Raw genomic sequence first — 17,752 nt, 5'->3', positions numbered from 1 at the left:
CAGTGACCTGGTGTTGGGGGTCGCTCAGTGACCTAATGGTGGGGGTCAGTCAGTGACCTGGTGTTCGGGGGGGTCAGTCAGTGACCTAATGTTGGGGGTCTCTCAGTGACCTGGTGTTGGGGGTCACTCAGTGACCTGGTGTTGGAGGTCGCTCAGTGACCTGGTGTTGGGGGGGTCACTCAGTGACCTGGTGTTGGGGGGTCACTCAGTGACCTGGTGTTGGGGTCACTCAGTGACCTGGTGTTCGGGGGGTCACTCAGTGACCTGGTGTTGGGGGTCACTCAGTGACCTGGTGTTGGGGGGGTCACTCAGTGACCTTATGTTGGGGGTCACTCAGTGACCTGGTGTTGGGGGTCACTCGGTGACCTGATGTTCGGGGGGTCACTCAGTGACCTGGTGTTGGGGGTCACTCAGTGACTTGGTGTTGGGGGTCACTCGGTGATCTGGTGTTGGGGGTCACTCAGTGACCTGGTGTTGGGGGTCACTCGATGACCTAATGTTGGGGGTCGCTCAGTGACCTGGTGTTGGGGTCACTCAGTGACCTGGTGTTGGGGGTCGCTCAGTGACCTGGTGTTGGGGTCACTCAGTGACCTGGTGTTGGGGGTCGCTCAGTGACCTGGTGTTGGGGGTCGCTCAGTGACCTGGTGTTGGGGTCACTCAGTGACCTGGTGTTGGGGGTCAGTCAGTGACCTGGTGTTCGGGGGGTCACTCAGTGACCTAATGTTGGGGGTCTCTCAGTGACCTGGTGTTGGGGGTCACTCAGTGACCTGGTGTTCAGGGGTCAGTCAGTGACCTGGTGTTCGGGGGGTCACTCTGTGACCTGGTGTTGGAGGTCGCTCAGTGACCTGGTGTTGGGGGGGGTCACTCCGTGACCTGGTGTTGGGGGGTCACTCAGTGACCTGGTGTTGGGGTCACTCAGTGACCTGGTGTTCGGGGGGTCACTCAGTGACCTGGTGTTGGGGGTCACTCAGTGACCTGGTGTTGGGGGGGTCACTCAGTGACCTTATGTTTGGGGTCACTCAGTGACCTGGTGTTCGGGGTCACTCGGTGACCTGGTGTTCGGGGGGTCACTCAGTGACCTGGTGTTGGGGGTCACTCAGTGACCTGGTGTTGGGGGTCACTCGGTGATCTGGTGTTGGGGGTCACTCAGTGACCTGGTGTTGGGGGTCACTCGGTGACCTAATGTTGGGGGTCGCTCAGTGACCTGGTGTTGGGGTCACTCAGTGACCTGGTGTCGGGGGTCTCTCAGTGACCTGGTGTTGGGGGTCTCTCAGTGACCTGGTGTTGGGGGGGGGGTCTCTCAGTGACCTGGTGTTCGGGGTCACTCAGTGACCTGGTGTTGGGGTCAGTCAGTGACATGGTGTTGTGGGGGGTCAGTCAGTGACCTGGTGTTCGGGGTCACTCAGTGACCTGGTGTTCGGGGTCACTCAGTGACCTGGTGTTGGGGTCAGTCAATGACATGGTGTTGGGAGGGTCACTCAGTGACCTGGTTTTGGGGGTCTCTCAGTGACCTGGTGTTGGGGGGTTTCACTCAGTGACCTGGTGTTGGGGGTCTCTCCGTGACCTGGTGTTGGGGGGGTCACTCAGTGACCTGCTGTTGGGGGTCGCTCAGTGACCTGGTGTTGGTGGTCTCTCAGTGACCTGGTGTTGGAGGTCACCCAGTTACCTGGTGTTGGGGGTCTCTCAGTGACCTGGTGTTGGGGGGGTCACTCAGAGACCTGGTGTTGAGGGACTCTCATTGACCTGGTGTTGGGGGTCTCTCAGTGACCCGGTGTTGGGGGTCTCTCAGTGACCTGGTGTTGGGGGTCGCTTAGTGACCTGGTGTTGGGGGTCACTCAGTGACCTGGTGTTCAGGGGTCAGTCAGTGACCTGGTGTTCGGGGGGTCACTCAGTGACCTGGTGTTGGTGGTCTCTCAGTGACCTGGTGTTGGGGGTCACTCAGTGACCTGGTGTTCAGGGGTCAGTCAGTGACCTGGTGTTCGGGGGTCTCTCAGTGACCTGGTGTTGGGGTCACTCAGTGACCTGGTGTTGGGGTCAGTCAGTGACATGATGTTGGGAGGGTCACTCAGTGACTTGGTGTAGGGGGTCTCTCAGTGACCTGGTGTTGGGGTCAGTCAGTGACATGGTGTTGGGGGTCAGTCAGTGACTTGGTGTTCGGGGGTCACTCAGTGACCTGGTTCTCAGGGGTCAGTCAGTGACGTGGTGTTCGGGGTCACTCAGTGACCTGGTGTTGGGGTCAGTCAGTGACATGGTGTTGGGAGGGTCACTCAGTGACCTGGTTTTGGGGGTCTCTCAGTGACCTGGTGTTGGGGGGGTCACTCAGTGACCTGGTGTTGGGGGTCGCTCAGTGACCTGGTGTTGGGGGTCTCTCAGTGACCTGGTGTTGGGGGTCACTCAGTGACCTGGTGTTGGGGGTCTCTCAGTGACCTGGTGTTGAGGGTCCCTCATTGACCTGGTGTTCGGGGAGTCACTCAGTGACCTGGTGTTGGGGGTCACTCGGTGACCTGGTGTTCGGGGGGGTCACTCAGTGACCTGGTGTTGGGGGTCACTCAGTGACCTGGTGTTTGGGGTCACTCGGTGACCTGGTGTTGGGGGTCACTCAGTGACCTGGTGTTGGGGGTCACTCAGTGACCTGGTGTTGGGGGTCACTCGGTGACCTAGTGTTAGGGGTCGCTCAGTGAGCTGGTGTTGGGGTCACACAGTGACCTGGTGTTGGGGGTCACTCAGTGACCTGGTGTTGGGGGTCACTCGGTGACCTAGTGTTAGGGGTCGCTCAGTGACCTGGTGTTGGGGTCACACAGTGACCTGGTGTTGAGGGTCATTCAGTGACCTGTTGTTGGCAGTCACTCAGTGACCTGGTGTTAGGGGTGTCGCTCAGTGACCTGCTGTTCAGGGGTCAGCCAGTGACCTTTTGTTCAGGGGGGTCACTCAGTGACCTGGTGTTAGGGGTCGCTCAGTGACCTGGTGTTGGGGGGGGGTCACACAGTGGCTTGGTGTTGGGGGTCTCTCAGTGACCTGGTGTTGGCAGTCACTCAGTGACTTGGTGTTGGAGTCAGTCAGTGACCTGGTGTTGGGGGTCACTCAGTGACCTGGTGTTGGGGGTCACTCAGTGACCTGGTGTTCAGGAGTCAGTCAGTGACCTGGTGTTGGGGGTCTCTCAGTGACCTGGTGTTGGGGATCACTCAGTGACCTGGTGTTGGGGGTCACTCAGTGACCTGGTGTTGGGGTGGGTCACTCAGTGACATGGTGTTGGGGTCACTTGGTGACCTGGTGTTGGGGTCACTCAGTGACCTGGTGTTGGAGGGGTCACTCAGTGACCTGGTGTTGGTGAGGTCACTCAGTGACCTGCTGCTCAGGGGTCAGTCAGTGACCTGGTGTTCGGGGTCACTCAGTGACCTGGTGTTGGGGTCAGTCAGTGACATGGTGTTGGGGGTCAGTCAGTGACTTGGTGTTGGGGGTCACTCAGTGACCTGGTGTTGGGGTCACTCAGTGACATGGTGTTGGGGGTCACTCAGTGACCTGGTGTTGGGGGTCTCTCAGTGACCTGGTGTTGGGGGTCGCTCAGTGACCTGGTGTTGGGGGTCTCTCAGTGACCTGGTGTTGGGGGTCACTCAGTGACCTGGTGTTGGGGGGGTCACTCAGTGACCTGGGGTTGGGGTCACTCAGTGACATTGTGTTGGGGGTCAGTCAGTGACTTGGTGTTCGGGGGTCACTCAGTGACCTGGTGCTGAGGGGTCAGTCAGTGACCTGGTGTTCGTGGTCACTCAGTGACCTGGTGTTGGGGTCAGTCAGTGACATAGTGTTGGGAGGGTCACTCAGTGACCTGGTGTTGGGGGTCGCTCAGTGACCTGGTGTTGGGGATCTCTCAGTGACCTGGTGTTGGGGGTCACTCGGTGACCTGGTGTTGGGTGTCAGTCAGTGACATGGTGTTGGGAGGGTCTCTCAGTGACCTGGTTTTGGCGGTCTCTCAGTGACCTGGTGTTGGGGGTCTCTCAGTGACCTGGTGTTGGGGGGGTCACTCAGTGACCTGGTGTTGGGGGTCGCTCAGTGACCTGGTGTTGGGGGTCTCTCAGTGACCTGGTGTTGGGGGTCACTCAGTGACCTGGTGTTGGGGGTCTCTCAGTGACCTGGTGTTGAGGGTCCCTCATTGACCTGGTGTTCGGGGAGTCACTCAGTGACCTGGTGTTGGGGGTCACTCGGTGACCTGGTGTTCGGGGGGGTCACTCAGTGACCTGGTGTTGGGGGTCACTCAGTGACCTGGTGTTGGGGGTCACTCGGTGACCTGGTGTTGGGGGTCACTCGGTGACCTGGTGTTGGGGGTCACTCAGTGACCTGGTGTTGGGGGTCTCTCAGTGACCTGGTGTTGAGGGTCCCTCATTGACCTGGTGTTCGGGGAGTCACTCAGTGACCTGGTGTTGGGGGTCACTCGGTGACCTGGTGTTCGGGGGGTCACTCAGTGACCTGGTGTTGGGGGTCACTCAGTGACCTGGTGTTTGGGGTCACTCGGTGACCTGGTGTTGGGGGTCACTCGGTGACCTGGTGTTGGGGGTCACTCAGTGACCTTGTGTTGGGGGTCACTCAGTGACCTGGTGTTGGGGGTCACTCGGTGACCTAGTGTTAGGGGTCGCTCAGTGACCTGGTGTTGGGGGTCTCTCAGTGACATGGTGTTGGGAGGGTCACTCAGTGACTTGGTGTTGGGGGTCGCTCAGTGACCTGGTGTTGGTGTCTCCCAGTGACCTGGTGTTGGGGGTCACTCAGTGACCTGGTGTTGGGGGTCTCTCAGTGACCTGGTGTTGAGGGACCCTCATTGACCTGGTGTTCGGGGAGTCACTCAGTGACCTGGTGTTGGGGGTCGCTCAGTGACCTGGTGTTGGGGGGGGTCACTCAGTAACCTGATGTTGGGGGTCACTCAGTGACCTGGTGTTGGGGTCAGTCAGTGACATGGTGTTGGGAGGGTCTCTCAGTGACCTGGTTTTGGGGGTCTCTCAGTGACCTGGTGTTGGGGGTCTCTCAGTGACCTGGTGTTGGGGGGGTCACTCAGTGACCTGGTGTTGGGGGTCGCTCAGTGACCTGGTGTTGGGGGTCTCTCAGTGACCTGGTGTTGGGGGTCACTCAGTGACCTGGTGTTGGGGGTCTCTCAGTGACCTGGTGTTGAGGGTCCCTCATTGACCTGGTGTTCGGGGAGTCACTCAGTGACCTGGTGTTGGGGGTCACTCGGTGACCTGGTGTTCGGGGGGGTCACTCAGTGACCTGGTGTTGGGGGTCACTCAGTGACCTGGTGTTTGGGGTCACTCGGTGACCTGGTGTTGGGGGTCACTCGGTGACCTGGTGTTGGGGGTCACTCAGTGACCTGGTGTTGGGGGTCTCTCAGTGACCTGGTGTTGAGGGTCCCTCATTGACCTGGTGTTCGGGGAGTCACTCAGTAACCTGGTGTTGGGGGTCACTCGGTGACCTGGTGTTCGGGGGGGTCACTCAGTGACCTGGTGTTGGGGGTCACTCAGTGACCTGGTGTTTGGGGTCACTCGGTGACCTGGTGTTGGGGTCACTCAGTGACCTGGTGTTGGGGGTCACTCGGTGACCTGGTGTTGGGGGTCACTCAGTGACCTGGTGTTGGGGGTCTCTCAGTGACCTGGTGTTGAGGGTCCCTCATTGACCTGGTGTTCGGGGAGTCACTCAGTGACCTGGTGTTGGGGGTCACTCAGTGACCTGTTGTTCGGGGGGGTCACTCAGTGAACTGGTGTTGGGGGTCACTCAGTGACCTGGTGTTGGGGGTCACTCGGTGACCTGGTGTTGGGGGTCACTCAGTGACCTGGTGTTGGGTGTCTCTCAGTGACCTGGTGTAAGGGGTCACTCAGTGACCTGGTGTTGGGGGTCTCTCAGTGACCTGGTGTTGAGGGACCCTCATTGACCTGGTGTTCGGGGAGTCACTCAGTGACCTGGTGTTGGGGGTCGCTCAGTGACCTGGTGTTGGGGGGGGTCACTCAGTAACCTGATGTTGGGGGTCACTCAGTGACCTGGTGTTGGGGGTCACTCGGTGACCTGGTTTTGGGGGTCACTCAGTGACCTGGTGTTGGGGGTCACTCAGTGACCTGGTGTTGGGGGTCACTCGGTGACTTAGTGTTTGGGGTCGCTCAGTGACCTGGTGTTGGGGTCACACAGTGACCTGGTGTTGGGGGTCATTCAGTGACCTGGTGTTGGCAGTCACTCAGTGACCTGGTGTTGGGGGTGTCGCTCAGTGACCTGCTGTTCAGGGGTCAGTCAGTGACCTTTTGTTCGGGGGGTCACTTAGTGACCTGGTGTTCGGGGTCGCTCAGTGACCTGGTGTTGGGGGAGGGGCACACAGTGGCCTGGTGTTGGGGGTCTCTCAGTGACCTGGTGTTGGCAGTCACTCAGTGACTTGGTGTTGGAGTCAGTCAGTGACCTGGTGTTGGGGGTCACTCAGTGACCTGGTGTTCAGGGGTCAGTCAGTGACTGGTGTTGTGGGTCTCTCAGTCACCTGGTGTTGGGGGTCACTCAGTGACCGGGTGTTGGGGGGGTCACTCAGTGACATGGTGTTGGGGTCACACGGTGACCTGGTGTTGGGGGGGTCACTCAGTGACCTGGTGTTGGGGGGTCACTCAGTGACCTGGTGCTCAGGGGTCAGTCAGTGACATGGTGTTGGGGGTCAGTCAGTGACTTGGTGTTCGGGGGTCACTCAGTGACCTGGTGCTCAGGGATCAGTCAGTGACCTGGTGTTCGGGGTCACTCAGTGACATGGTGTTGGGAGGGTCACTCAGTGACCTGGTTTTGGGGGTCTCTCAGTGACCTGGTGTTGGGGGTCTCTCAATGACCTGGTGTTGGGGGTCGCTCAGTGACCTGGTGTTGGGGGTCTCTCAGTGACCTGGTGTTGGGGGTCACTCAGTGACCTGGTGTTGGGGGTCTCTCAGTGACCTGGTGTTGGGGGTCACTCAGTGACCTGGTGTTGGGGGGGTCACTCAGTAACCTGGTGTTGGGGTCACTCAGTGACCTGGTGTTGGGCGGGTCACTCAGTGACCTGGTGTTGGGGGGGTCACTCAGTGACCTGTTGCTCAGAGGTCAGTCAGTGACCTGGTGTTCGGGGTCACTCAGTGACCTGGTGTTGGGGTCAGTCAGTGACATGATGTTGGGGGGGTCACTCAGTGACCTGGTGTCGGGGGTCTCTCAGTGACCTGGTGTTGGGGTCAGTCAGTGACCGAGTGTTGGGGGTCGCTCAGTGACCTGGTTCTGGGTTCACACAATGACCTGGTGTTTGAAGTCACTCAGTGACCTGCTGTTGGGGTTCACTCAGTGACCTGGTTTTGGGGGTCACTCGGTGACCTGGTGTTGGGGGTCGCTCAGTGACCTGGTGTTGGGGTCACACAGTGACCTGGTGTTGGGGGTCACTCAGTGACCTGGTGTTGGGGTCACTCAGTGACCTGGTGTTGGGGGGTCACTCAGTGACCTGGTGTTGGGGGTCACTCATTGACCTGGTGTTGGGGGGGTCACTCAGTGACCTGGTGTTGGGGGGGTCACTCAGTGACCTGGTGTTGGGGGTCACTCAGTGACCTTGTGTTGGGGGTCACTCAGTGACCTGGTGTTGGGGGTCACTCAGTGACCTGGTGTTGGGGGTCACTCAGTGACCTGGTGTTGGGTTCACTCAGTGACCTGGTGTTGGGGGTCGCTCAGTGACCTGGTGTTGGGGGTAACTCAGTGGCCTGGTGTTGGGGGTAACTCAGTGGCCTGGTGTTGGGGATCACTCAGTGACCTGGTGTTGGGGGTCATTCAGTGACCTGGTGTTGGGGGTCACTCAGTGGCCTGGTGTTGGGGGTCACTCAGTGACCTGGTGTTGGGAGTCACTCAGTGGCCTGGTGTTGGGGGTCACTCAGTGACCTGGTGTTGGAGGTCACTCAGTGGCCTGGTGTTGGGGGTCACTCAGTGGCCTGGTGTTGGGGATCACTCAGTGACCTGGTGTTGGGGGTCATTCAGTGACCTGGTGTTGGGGGTCACTCAGTGGCCTGGTGTTGGGGGTCACTCAGTGACCTGGTGTTGGAGGTCACTCAGTGGCCTGGTGTTGGGGGTCACTCAGTGACCTGGTGTTGGAGGTCACTCAGTGGCCTGGTGTTGGGGGTCACTCAGTGACCTGGTGTTGGAGGTCACTCAGTGGCCTGGTGTTGAGAAGTCCTCACTCTTGCCACGCTGCAGCTGCTGCGGATTTAACCACTAACGTTATGTAACGTTGGAAAGCCCTATCCCAGAGCTACCTATAGGGTGATGGGTAGCTGCAGTGACCTGCTGACACTGATGGTGGAGCAGGCTCCAAGGGTCGAATGGCCTACTCCTGCATTGCCTAAGTGATGCACTTTGACCTGCGATGTTGGGATCCAGCAGACCATGTCCTCTGATTTTGACCGAGGAATGTGCACAAACTACTGCCCCACCCGCTGACTAGGTCCCAGCTCCTGACCGGGACTTTGCACCCACAGCTGGTTGATCGTCCACAGACACAGGTTCATAATGCCCCCCCGCCCTTCTGCAGCCCCCCCTCCCCCCACCCCATGACCGCAATGGCCGCTCCCTGACCACTGGTCCATTAGCATGTAACTGTGTGCACTGTGTTTCCGTTGTGCTGTTTGTAGGTTCCCAGCCCCTCCATGAGAAGGCTCCCCTGGTGAAGTCCATCCTCCTGGCTGGACCTGTTGGTGTGGGGAAGAAGATGCTGGTGCACAGTATCTGCACGGAGACGAGTGCCACTTTCTTTGATCTGTCGGCGAGGAACATCGCCGGGAAATATGTCGGCAAGGCCGGGCTACAGATGATGCTCCACATGGTGTTCAAGGTGCGTCATGTTGCATGACAATAATCGCCATAATCTTCATCCAAGGATGGGGTTGTGAGAAAGGTCTTCAGGGAGGGGAGTGAGGTGGCCAGCTGGGACAGATACAGCACCAGGGGAGGCCATTCGGCCCATCGTGCATGTGCCAGCTGTGTGGCAGAGCGATCCCAATCAGTCCCACTTTCCCCACAGCCCGGCAAAGTTTTCCCTTCGAGCATTTATTCAATTCCCTTTTGACAGTTACGGGAGGCAATGTCAAAGCGTGAGGCCAAGGTGGCTCAAAGCTGCCAATGGCGGGGCGAAGGGAGGGCGGGGGGGCTGCAGGAGGTTACAATACGGCGAGTGGAGTTCTGGATAAGCTGGGGTTTACAGAGGGTGAGGGTGAGAGAGGCTGGGAGAGGTCAGGGGAGCATTGTTGAGTCTACAAGTGACTATGGGACGGGTGAGATTTTCAGTGACAGTTATGCTGAGGTGGGGGTGGAGATGGGCAACATTACAGAGTGGGACGTCAGTGGTCTTGGTAAAAGAAAGCATAAATAGAGTGTGCAGTGAACCAAGTGAGAGCTTTGAACCATGCAGTGGGAGAGGAGGTGTCTGAGGGACTGAGTGTACAGTCAACCAGGAGCCATCTCTCCAGTCAGCCTCATCCTCTCTCTACCTCCCTATTCCTCTCTCTCGCTCTCTCTCCTCCACTTTTCCCCTCCCACTCTCTCCCCCTCTCACTCTCTCCCCGTCTCTCACTCTCCCTCCCCCTCTCACTCTCCCTCCCCCCTCTCACTCTCCCTCCCCCTCTCTCACTCTCCCTCCCCCTCTCTCACTCTCCCTCCCCCTCTCACTCTCCCTCTCCCTCTCCCTCTCACTCTCCCTCCCCCTCTCACTCTCCCTCCCCCTCTCTCACTCTCCCTCCCCCTCTCATCTGCTCTCCCTCCCCCTCTCTCACTCTCCCTCCCCCTCTCTCACTCTCCCTCCCCCTCTCATCTGCTCTCCCTCCCCCTCTCTCCCTCTCCCTCCTCCTCTCTCCCTCCTCCAATCTCTCCCTCCCCCTCACTCTCCCTTCCCCTCGCACTCCCTCCCCCTCGCATCTTCACATTCCCACTCCCCCTCTCTCACTCTCCCTCCCCCTCTCAACTGCTCTCTCTTCTTCCCCCTTTCTCTCTCTCCTTCCCCCTTTCTCTCCCTCCACCTCTTTCTCCCTCTTCTTATGATGAAAGGTTGAGCAGGTTGGGCCTATACTTATTGAAACATATAAGATAATGAGGGGGCTCCACAGGGTAGATGCTGAGAGGATGTTTCCCCTCGTGGGGGAATCTAGAACTAGGGGCCATAGTTTCAGAATAAGGGGCCGCCCATTTAAAACGGAGATGAGGAGGAATTTCTTCTCTCAGAGGGTTGTGAATCTGTGGGGAGCGGGCGGGGCAGTAGACGTGAGGCCAGGATCGGATCAGCCATGATGGTATTAAATGGCAGAGCAGGCTCGAGGGGCCGTATGGCCGACTCCTGCTCCTATTTCTGATGATCTCTCCCTCTCTCCCCTCAGGTAGCGAAACTTCTCCAGCCCTCGGTCGTGTGGATCGATGAAGCTGAGAAAACCTTCCTCAAGAAAGTGCCAAAAGAACAGAAGGCAGTGAGTCCATTATCCCCCCTCCCCCACCTTGCCACCCTTCCCCCAGACTAGTCCATCCACCCGGGGCGGGGGGTGGGGGGGGGACTCACTGCGAGTTGTCACTAACACGGGGGGCTCGGGGGGTGGGGGGGTCTGGGGGATCCGGGGGGTGGGGATCCAGGGGAGGGTCCGGGGGGGGGCGAGGGTGGGATCCGGGGGTGACTCGCTGTCACTGACTCGGTGGGTCGGGGGGAGGGTCCTGGGGGGTTGGGGGGTGTCTCACTGTCACTAACACATTGGGTCCAGGGGGTTGGGGGATCCGGGGGGGTGGGGGGTCCGGGGGGGGAGGGTCCGGAGGGGTTGGGGGGTGTCTCACTGTCACTAACACGGTGGGTCCGGGGGGGGGAAGGGTCCGGGGGTGTCTCATTGTCACTAACACGTTGGATCCGGGGGGGTGGGGGGTCCCGGGGGGGGGGGAGGGGGGTCCGGGGGGGGGAGGGTCCGGGGGTGTCTCATTGTCACTAACACGGTGGGTCCGGGGGGGGTCTGGGGGTGTCTCACTGTCACTGACTCGGCTCCTGTGAACAGCTGGAGCCCAAACGCCTAAAGAAGGATTTGCCGAAGGTACTGAAACAGATCAAGCCCGAGGACCGGGTCTTGCTGGTCGGGACATCGAGCCGCCCGTTCGATGCTCAACTTCCGCCTTTCTTCAAGGTGTACGATCGCATCATCCTGATTCCCCGAGCCGACTACTCCTCCCGCTACTGTGAGTTATACCACCTTCCTAACCCTCGCTCGGCGGACCCAGGGACTCTAATCCCTCCCGTCTAATCAATCACGCAGGACATTCTGGGGGGAGAGGGTGAACAGCCAGAGATCATGGTCCACATCGGGACCAATGACATCGGTAGGAAGAGGGATGAGGTCCTGCCGGCAGAGTTTAGGGAACTAGGAGATAGATTAAAAAGTAGGACCTCAAAGGTAGTAATCTCCGGGTTACTCCCGGTGCCACGAGCGAGTGAAATAGGAGAATAGAGCAGATGACTGCGTGGCTGGAGAGATTGGGCAGGAGGGAGGGCTTTAGATTCCTGAGGCATTGGAACCATTTCTGGGGGAGGTGGGACCTGTACAGGCCGGACGGGTTGCACCTCAACAGAGCCGGGACCAGTATCCTCGATGGCGGTGGGGTTGCTAGTGTTGTTGGGGAGGGTTTAAACTAGCTTGGCAGGGGGATGGGAACCTGAGAATAGATTCAGTAGGGAGGGGAGTGAAACAAAAATGTAGAAAGTGAATTTGAAGGACAGAGAAAACAAGGGCTAGAAAGTAGTCAACAAGGAGGTCTGGCGGTACTAAATGGTAAATACTTCAATGCACGGAGTATAGCGAATAAGGCAGGTGGGCTGAGAGCACAGGTAGACACTTGGGAGTATGATATTTTTGCCATTACAGAGACATGGCTGAAGGAGGGGCAGGTTTGGCAGCTCAACATTCCTGGCTACAGGATTTTTAGACAGGATAGAGAGGGGTTAAAAAAGGGAGGTGGATGTGGTACTGATTAAAGAAACTATTACAGCGGTGAGGAGGGATGATTTGTTAGAGGGATCATCAAATGAGGCCACATGGGTCGAATTGAAAAATGAAAAAGAGGTGATCATACTGCTGGGCTTATATTATAGACTCCCAAACAATGGGAGGGAGATAGAGGGACAAATATGTCGGCAAATTGCTGAGAAGTGCAAAAACTATAGGGCAGTTATAGTAGGGATTTCAACTCTCCAAATATTAACTGGGACAAAATTAATGTGAAGGGTAAAATGCATTAAGGTGAACTTTATAAGCCAGTACGTAGCAAGCCCAACACGAGAGGGGGGCGGTTCTCTACTTCATTTAAGGGAATGAAGCTGGGCAGGTGGAAGGGGTATCAGTGAGAGAGCATCTTGGTGCTAGTGATCATAATTCAGTTAGATTTAAGGTAGTTATGGAAAAGGACAAAGATATCCCAGGAATAGAAGTTCTCAATTGGGGAAGCTGGGGAAATTTACTAAGCTGAGATGGGATTTGGCCAAAGTGGACTGGGAACAGCTACTTGAAGGTAAAATCAATGTCAGACCAGTGGGAGGCATTCAAGGAGGAGATCGTGCGGGTTCAGACCAAGTGTGTTCCCTTAAAGAAAAAGGGTAGGACTAACGGATCTCGAGCCCCTGGATGTCAAGGAACATACAGGGTAGGATAAAGATAAAGGGAGGCTTCTGACAGATACCGAGGGCTCAATACTGCAGAACCCCGAGAGAAGTATAGAAAGTGCAGGGGGTGAAATTAAAAAGGAAATTAGGAAAGCAAAGAGAGAGCATGAAAACATTTTTGGCAAGTAAAATCAAGGAAAACTCAAAGATGTTATATAAATACATTAAGAGCAAGAGGATAACTAAAGAAAGAGTAGGGCCTATTAGAGACCATAAAGGTAATCTGTGTGTGGAGGCAGGAGACGTGGGTATGGTTCTTAAACATAGAAACATAGAAACATAGAAAATAGGTGCAGGAGTAGGCCATTCGGTCCTTCGAGCCTGCACCGCCATTCAATGAGTTCATGGCTGAACATGCAACTTCAGTACCCCATTCCTGCTTTCTCACCATACCCCTTGATCCCCCTAGTAGTAAGGACTTCATCTAACTCCCTTTTGAATATATTTAGTGAATTGGCCTCAACTACTTTCTGTGGTAGAGAATTCCACAGGTTCACCACTCTCTGGGTGAAGAAGTTTCTCCTCATCTCGGTCCTAAATGGCTTACCACTTATCCTTAGACTGTGACCCCTGGTTCTGGACTTCCCCAACATTGTGAACATTCTAACCTGTCTAAACCCGTCAGAATTTTAAACGTTTCTATGAGATCCCCTCTCATTCTTCTGAACTCCAGTGAATACAAGCCCAGTTGATCCAGTCTTTCTTGATATGTCAGTCCCGCCATCCCGGGAATCAGTCTGGTGAACCTTCGCTGCACTCCCTCAATAGCAAGAATGTCCTTCCTCAAGTTAGGAGACCAAAACTGTACACAATACTCCAGGTGTGGCCTCATCAAGGCCCTGTACAACTGTAGTAACACCTCCCTGCCCCTGTACTCAAATCCCCTCGCTATGAAGGCCAACATGCCATTTGCTTTCTTAACCGCCTGTTGTACCTGCATGCCAACCTTCAATGACTGATGTACTATGACACTCAGACCTCGTTGCACCTCTCCTTTTCCTAATCTGTCACCATTCAGATAATAGTCTGTCTCTCTGTTTTTACCACCAAAGTGGATAACCTCACATTTATCCACATTATACTTCATCTGCCATGCATTTGCCCACTCACCTAATCGATCCAAGTCACTCTGCAGCCTCACAGCATCCTTCTCGCAGATCACACTGCCACCCAACTTAGTATCATCCGCAAATTTGGAGATACTACATTTAATCCCCTTGTCTAAATCATTACTGTACAATGTAAACAGCTGGGGCCCCAGCACAGAACCTTGCGGTACCCCACTAGTCACTGCCTGCCATTCTGAAAAGTACCCATTTACTCCTACTCTTTGCTTCCTGTCTGACAGCCATTTCTCAATCCACGTCAGTACACTACCCCCAATCCCATGTGCTTTAACTTTGCACATTAATCTCTTGTGTGGGACCTTGTCGAAAGCCTTATGAAAGTCCAAATATACCACATCAACTGGTTCTCCCTTGTCCACTCTACTGGAAACATCCTCAAAAAATTCCAGAAGATTTGTCAAGCATGACTCCCCTTTCACAAATCCATGCTGACTTGGACCTATCATGTCACCTCTTTCCAAATGCACTGCTATGACATCCTTAATAATTGATTCCATCATTTTACCCACTACTGAGGTCAGGCTGACCGGTCTATAATTCCCTGTTTTCTCTCTCCCTCCTTTTTTAAAAAGTGGGGTTACATTGGCTACCCTCCACTCGATAGGAACTGATCCAGAGTCAATAGAATGTTGGAAAATGACTGTCAATGCATCCGCTATTTCCAAGGCCACCTCCTTAAGTACTCTGGGATGCAGTCCATCAGACCCTGGGGATTTATCGGCCTTCAATCCCATCAATTTCCCCAACACAATTTCACGACTAATAAGGATTTCCCTCAGTTCCTCCTCCTTACTAGACCTTCTGACCCCTTTTATATCTGGAAGGTTGTTTGTGTCCTCCTTAGTGAATACCGAACCAAAGTACTTGTTCAATTGGTCTGCCATTTCTTTATTCCCCGTTATGACTGCCCTTGATTCTGACTGCAGGGGACCTGCATTTGTCTTTACTAACCTTTTTCTATTTACATATCTATAGAAACTTTTGCAATCCGTCTTAATGTTCCCTGCAAGCTTTTTCTCGTACTCCATTTTCCCTGCCCTAATCAAACCCTTTGTCCTCCTCTGCTGAGTTCTAAATTTCTCCCAGTCCCCGGGTTCACTGCTATTTCTGGCCAATTTGTATGCCACTTCCTTGGCTTTAATACTATCCCTGATTTCCCTTGATAGCCACGGTTGAGCCACCTTCCCTTTTTTATTTTTACGCCAGACAGGAATGTACAATTGTTGTATTTCACCCATGCGGTCTCTAAATGTCTGCCATTGCCCATCCACAGTCAACCCCTTAAGTATCATTCGCCTATCTATCCTAGCCAATTCACGCCTCATACCTTCAAAGTTACCCTTCTTTAAGTTCTGGACCATGGTCTCTGAATTAACTGTTTCATTCTCCATCCTAATGCAGAATTCCACCATATTATGGTCACTCTTCCCCAAGGGGCCTCGCACAACGAGATTGTTAATTAATCCCCTCTCATTACACAACACCCAGTCTAAGATGGCCTCCCCCCTAGTTGGTTCCTCGACATATTGGTCTAGAAAACCATCCCTTATGCACTCCAGGAAATCCTCCTCCACCGTATTGCTTCCAGTTTGGCTAGCCCAATCTATGTGCATATTAAAGTCACCCAATATAACTGCTGCACCTTTATTGCATGCACCCCTAATTTCCTGTTTGATGCCCTCCCCAACATCACTAATAATGTTTGGAGGTCTGTACACAACTCCCACGAACTTTTTTTGCCTTTTGGTGTTCTGCAGCTCTACCCATATAGATTCCACATCATCCAAGCTAATGTCCTTCCTAACTATTGCATTAATCTCCTCTTTAACCAGCAATGCTACCCCACCTTCTTTTCCTTTTATTCTATCCTTCCTGAATGTTGAATACCCCTGGATGTTGAGTTCCCAGCCCTGATCATCCTGGAACCATGTCTCCGTAATCCCGATCACATCATATTTGTTCACACCTGTTTGCACAGTTAATTCATCCACCTATTACGGATACTCCTTGCATTAAGACACAAAGCCTTCAGGCTTGTTTTTTTAACACCCTTTGTCCTTTTAGAATTTTGCTGTACAGTGGCCCTTTTTGTTCTTTGCCTTAGGTTTCTCTGCCCTCTACTTTTCCTCATCTCCTTTCTGTCTTTTGCTTTTGCCTCCTTTTTGTTTCACTCCGTCTCCTTGCATTGGTTCCCATCCCCCTGCCATATTAGTTTAACTCCTCCCCAACAGCACTAGCAAACACTCGCCCTAGGACATTGGTTCCGGTCCTGCCCAGGTGCAGACCGTCCGGTTTGTACTGGTCCCACCTCCCCCAGAACCGGTTCCAATGCCCCAGGAATTTGAATCCCTCCCTGCTGCACCACTGCTCAAGCCATGTATTCATCTGCACTATCCTGCGATTCCTACTCTGACTAGCACGTGGCACTGGTAGCAATCCCGAGATTACTACTTTTGAGGTCCTACTTTTTAATTTAGCTCCTAGCTCCTTAAATTCGTTTTGTAGGACCTCATCCCTTTTTTTTACCTATGTCGTTGGTACCAATGTGCACCACGACAACTGGCTGATCTCCCTCCCTTTTTAGAATGTCCTGCACCCACTCCGAGACATCCTTGACCCTTGCACCAGGGAGGCAACATACTATCCTGGAGTCTCGGTTGCGGCCGCAGAAACGCCTATCTATTCCCCTTACAATTGAATCCCCCATCACTATCGCTCTCCCACTCTTTTTCCTGCCCTCCTGTGCAACAGAGCCAGCCAACTTTACATCAGTTTTCACAAAAGAGAGGGACGATGCAGACATTGCAATCAGGGAGGAGGAGTGTGAAATATTAGATGAAATAAACATAGTGAGAGAGGAAGTATTAAGGGGTTTAGCAGCTTTGAAAGTGGATACATCCCCAGGCCCGGATGAAATGTATCCCAGTCTGTTAACAGAAGCAAAAGAGGAAATAGCAGAGGCTCCGACCATCATTTTCCAATCCTCTCTGGCTACAGGTGTGGTGCGGGAGGACTGCTAATGTTGTACCTTTGTTTAAAAAGGGAGAAAGGGATAGACCAAGTAATTACAGGCAAGTCAGCCTAACCTCGGTGGTGGGAAAATTATTGGAAAAATCCTGAAGGTCAGGATAAGTCTTCACTAAGAAAGAAATGGATTAATCAAAGACAGTCAGCATGGATTTGTTAAGGGAAGTTCGTGTCTGACTAACCTGATTGAATTTTTTGAGGAGGGTCAATGAGGGCAGTGTGTATGATGTAGTGTATATGGATTTTAGCAAGGCTTTTGATAAGGTCCCACATGGCAGACTGGTCATGAAAGTAAAAGCCCATGGGATCCAGGGCAAAGTGGCAAGTGGATCCAAAATTGTCTCAGAGGCAGGAAGCAAAGGGTAATGGTTGCTGGGTGTTTTTGTGACTGGAAGGATTCCAGTGGGGTTCCACAGGGCTCAGTACTGGGTCCCTTACTTTTTGTGGTATATATCAATGATCTATACTTGAATGTAGCGGGTATGATTAAGAAGTTTGCAGATGATACTAAAATTGGTCATGTGGTTGATAATGAAAAAGAAAGACTGAAGGAAGATATCAATGAACTGGTCAGGTGAGCAGAGCAGTGGCAAATGGAATTTAATCCAAAGACGTGTGAGGTAATGCATTTGGGGAGGGCTAACAAGGCAAGGGAATACATATTAAATGGTAGGACACTGAGAAGTGTCGAGGAACAAAGGGACCTTGGAGTGTATGTCCACAGATCCCTGAAGGATGTTCTTGCTATTGAGTGAGTGTAGTGAAGGTTCACCAGACTGATTCCAGGGATGGCAGGACTGACATATGAGGAGAGACTGGATCGACTGGGCCTGCATTCACTGGAGTTTAAAAGAATGAGAGAGGTTCTCATAGAAACATATAAGATTCTGACGGGACTGGACAGGTTAGATGCGGGAAGAAT

General features: G+C 54.1%; 1 protein-coding gene across 1 annotated transcript in view; it reads left to right on the top strand.

Moving 5' to 3' along the window:
- Positions 1-17,752, top strand: part of LOC139273152 (dynein regulatory complex protein 11-like) — a 245,807-nt gene that overhangs the window by 202,345 nt on the left and 25,710 nt on the right. Inside the window, exons 13-15 of the mRNA XM_070889687.1 lie at positions 8,634-8,833; positions 10,368-10,454; positions 11,022-11,199. Of these exons, the coding sequence (XP_070745788.1) occupies positions 8,634-8,833; positions 10,368-10,454; positions 11,022-11,199 (465 nt within the window). The remainder of the gene's footprint in view (positions 1-8,633; positions 8,834-10,367; positions 10,455-11,021; positions 11,200-17,752) is intronic.

This window comes from Pristiophorus japonicus, chromosome 1, assembly GCF_044704955.1.
Source record: "Pristiophorus japonicus isolate sPriJap1 chromosome 1, sPriJap1.hap1, whole genome shotgun sequence".
Lineage (NCBI taxonomy): Eukaryota > Metazoa > Chordata > Chondrichthyes > Pristiophoridae > Pristiophorus > Pristiophorus japonicus.
Note: the sequence above shows the minus strand (reverse complement) of the source record. Positions and strands in the feature narration are given on the sequence as shown.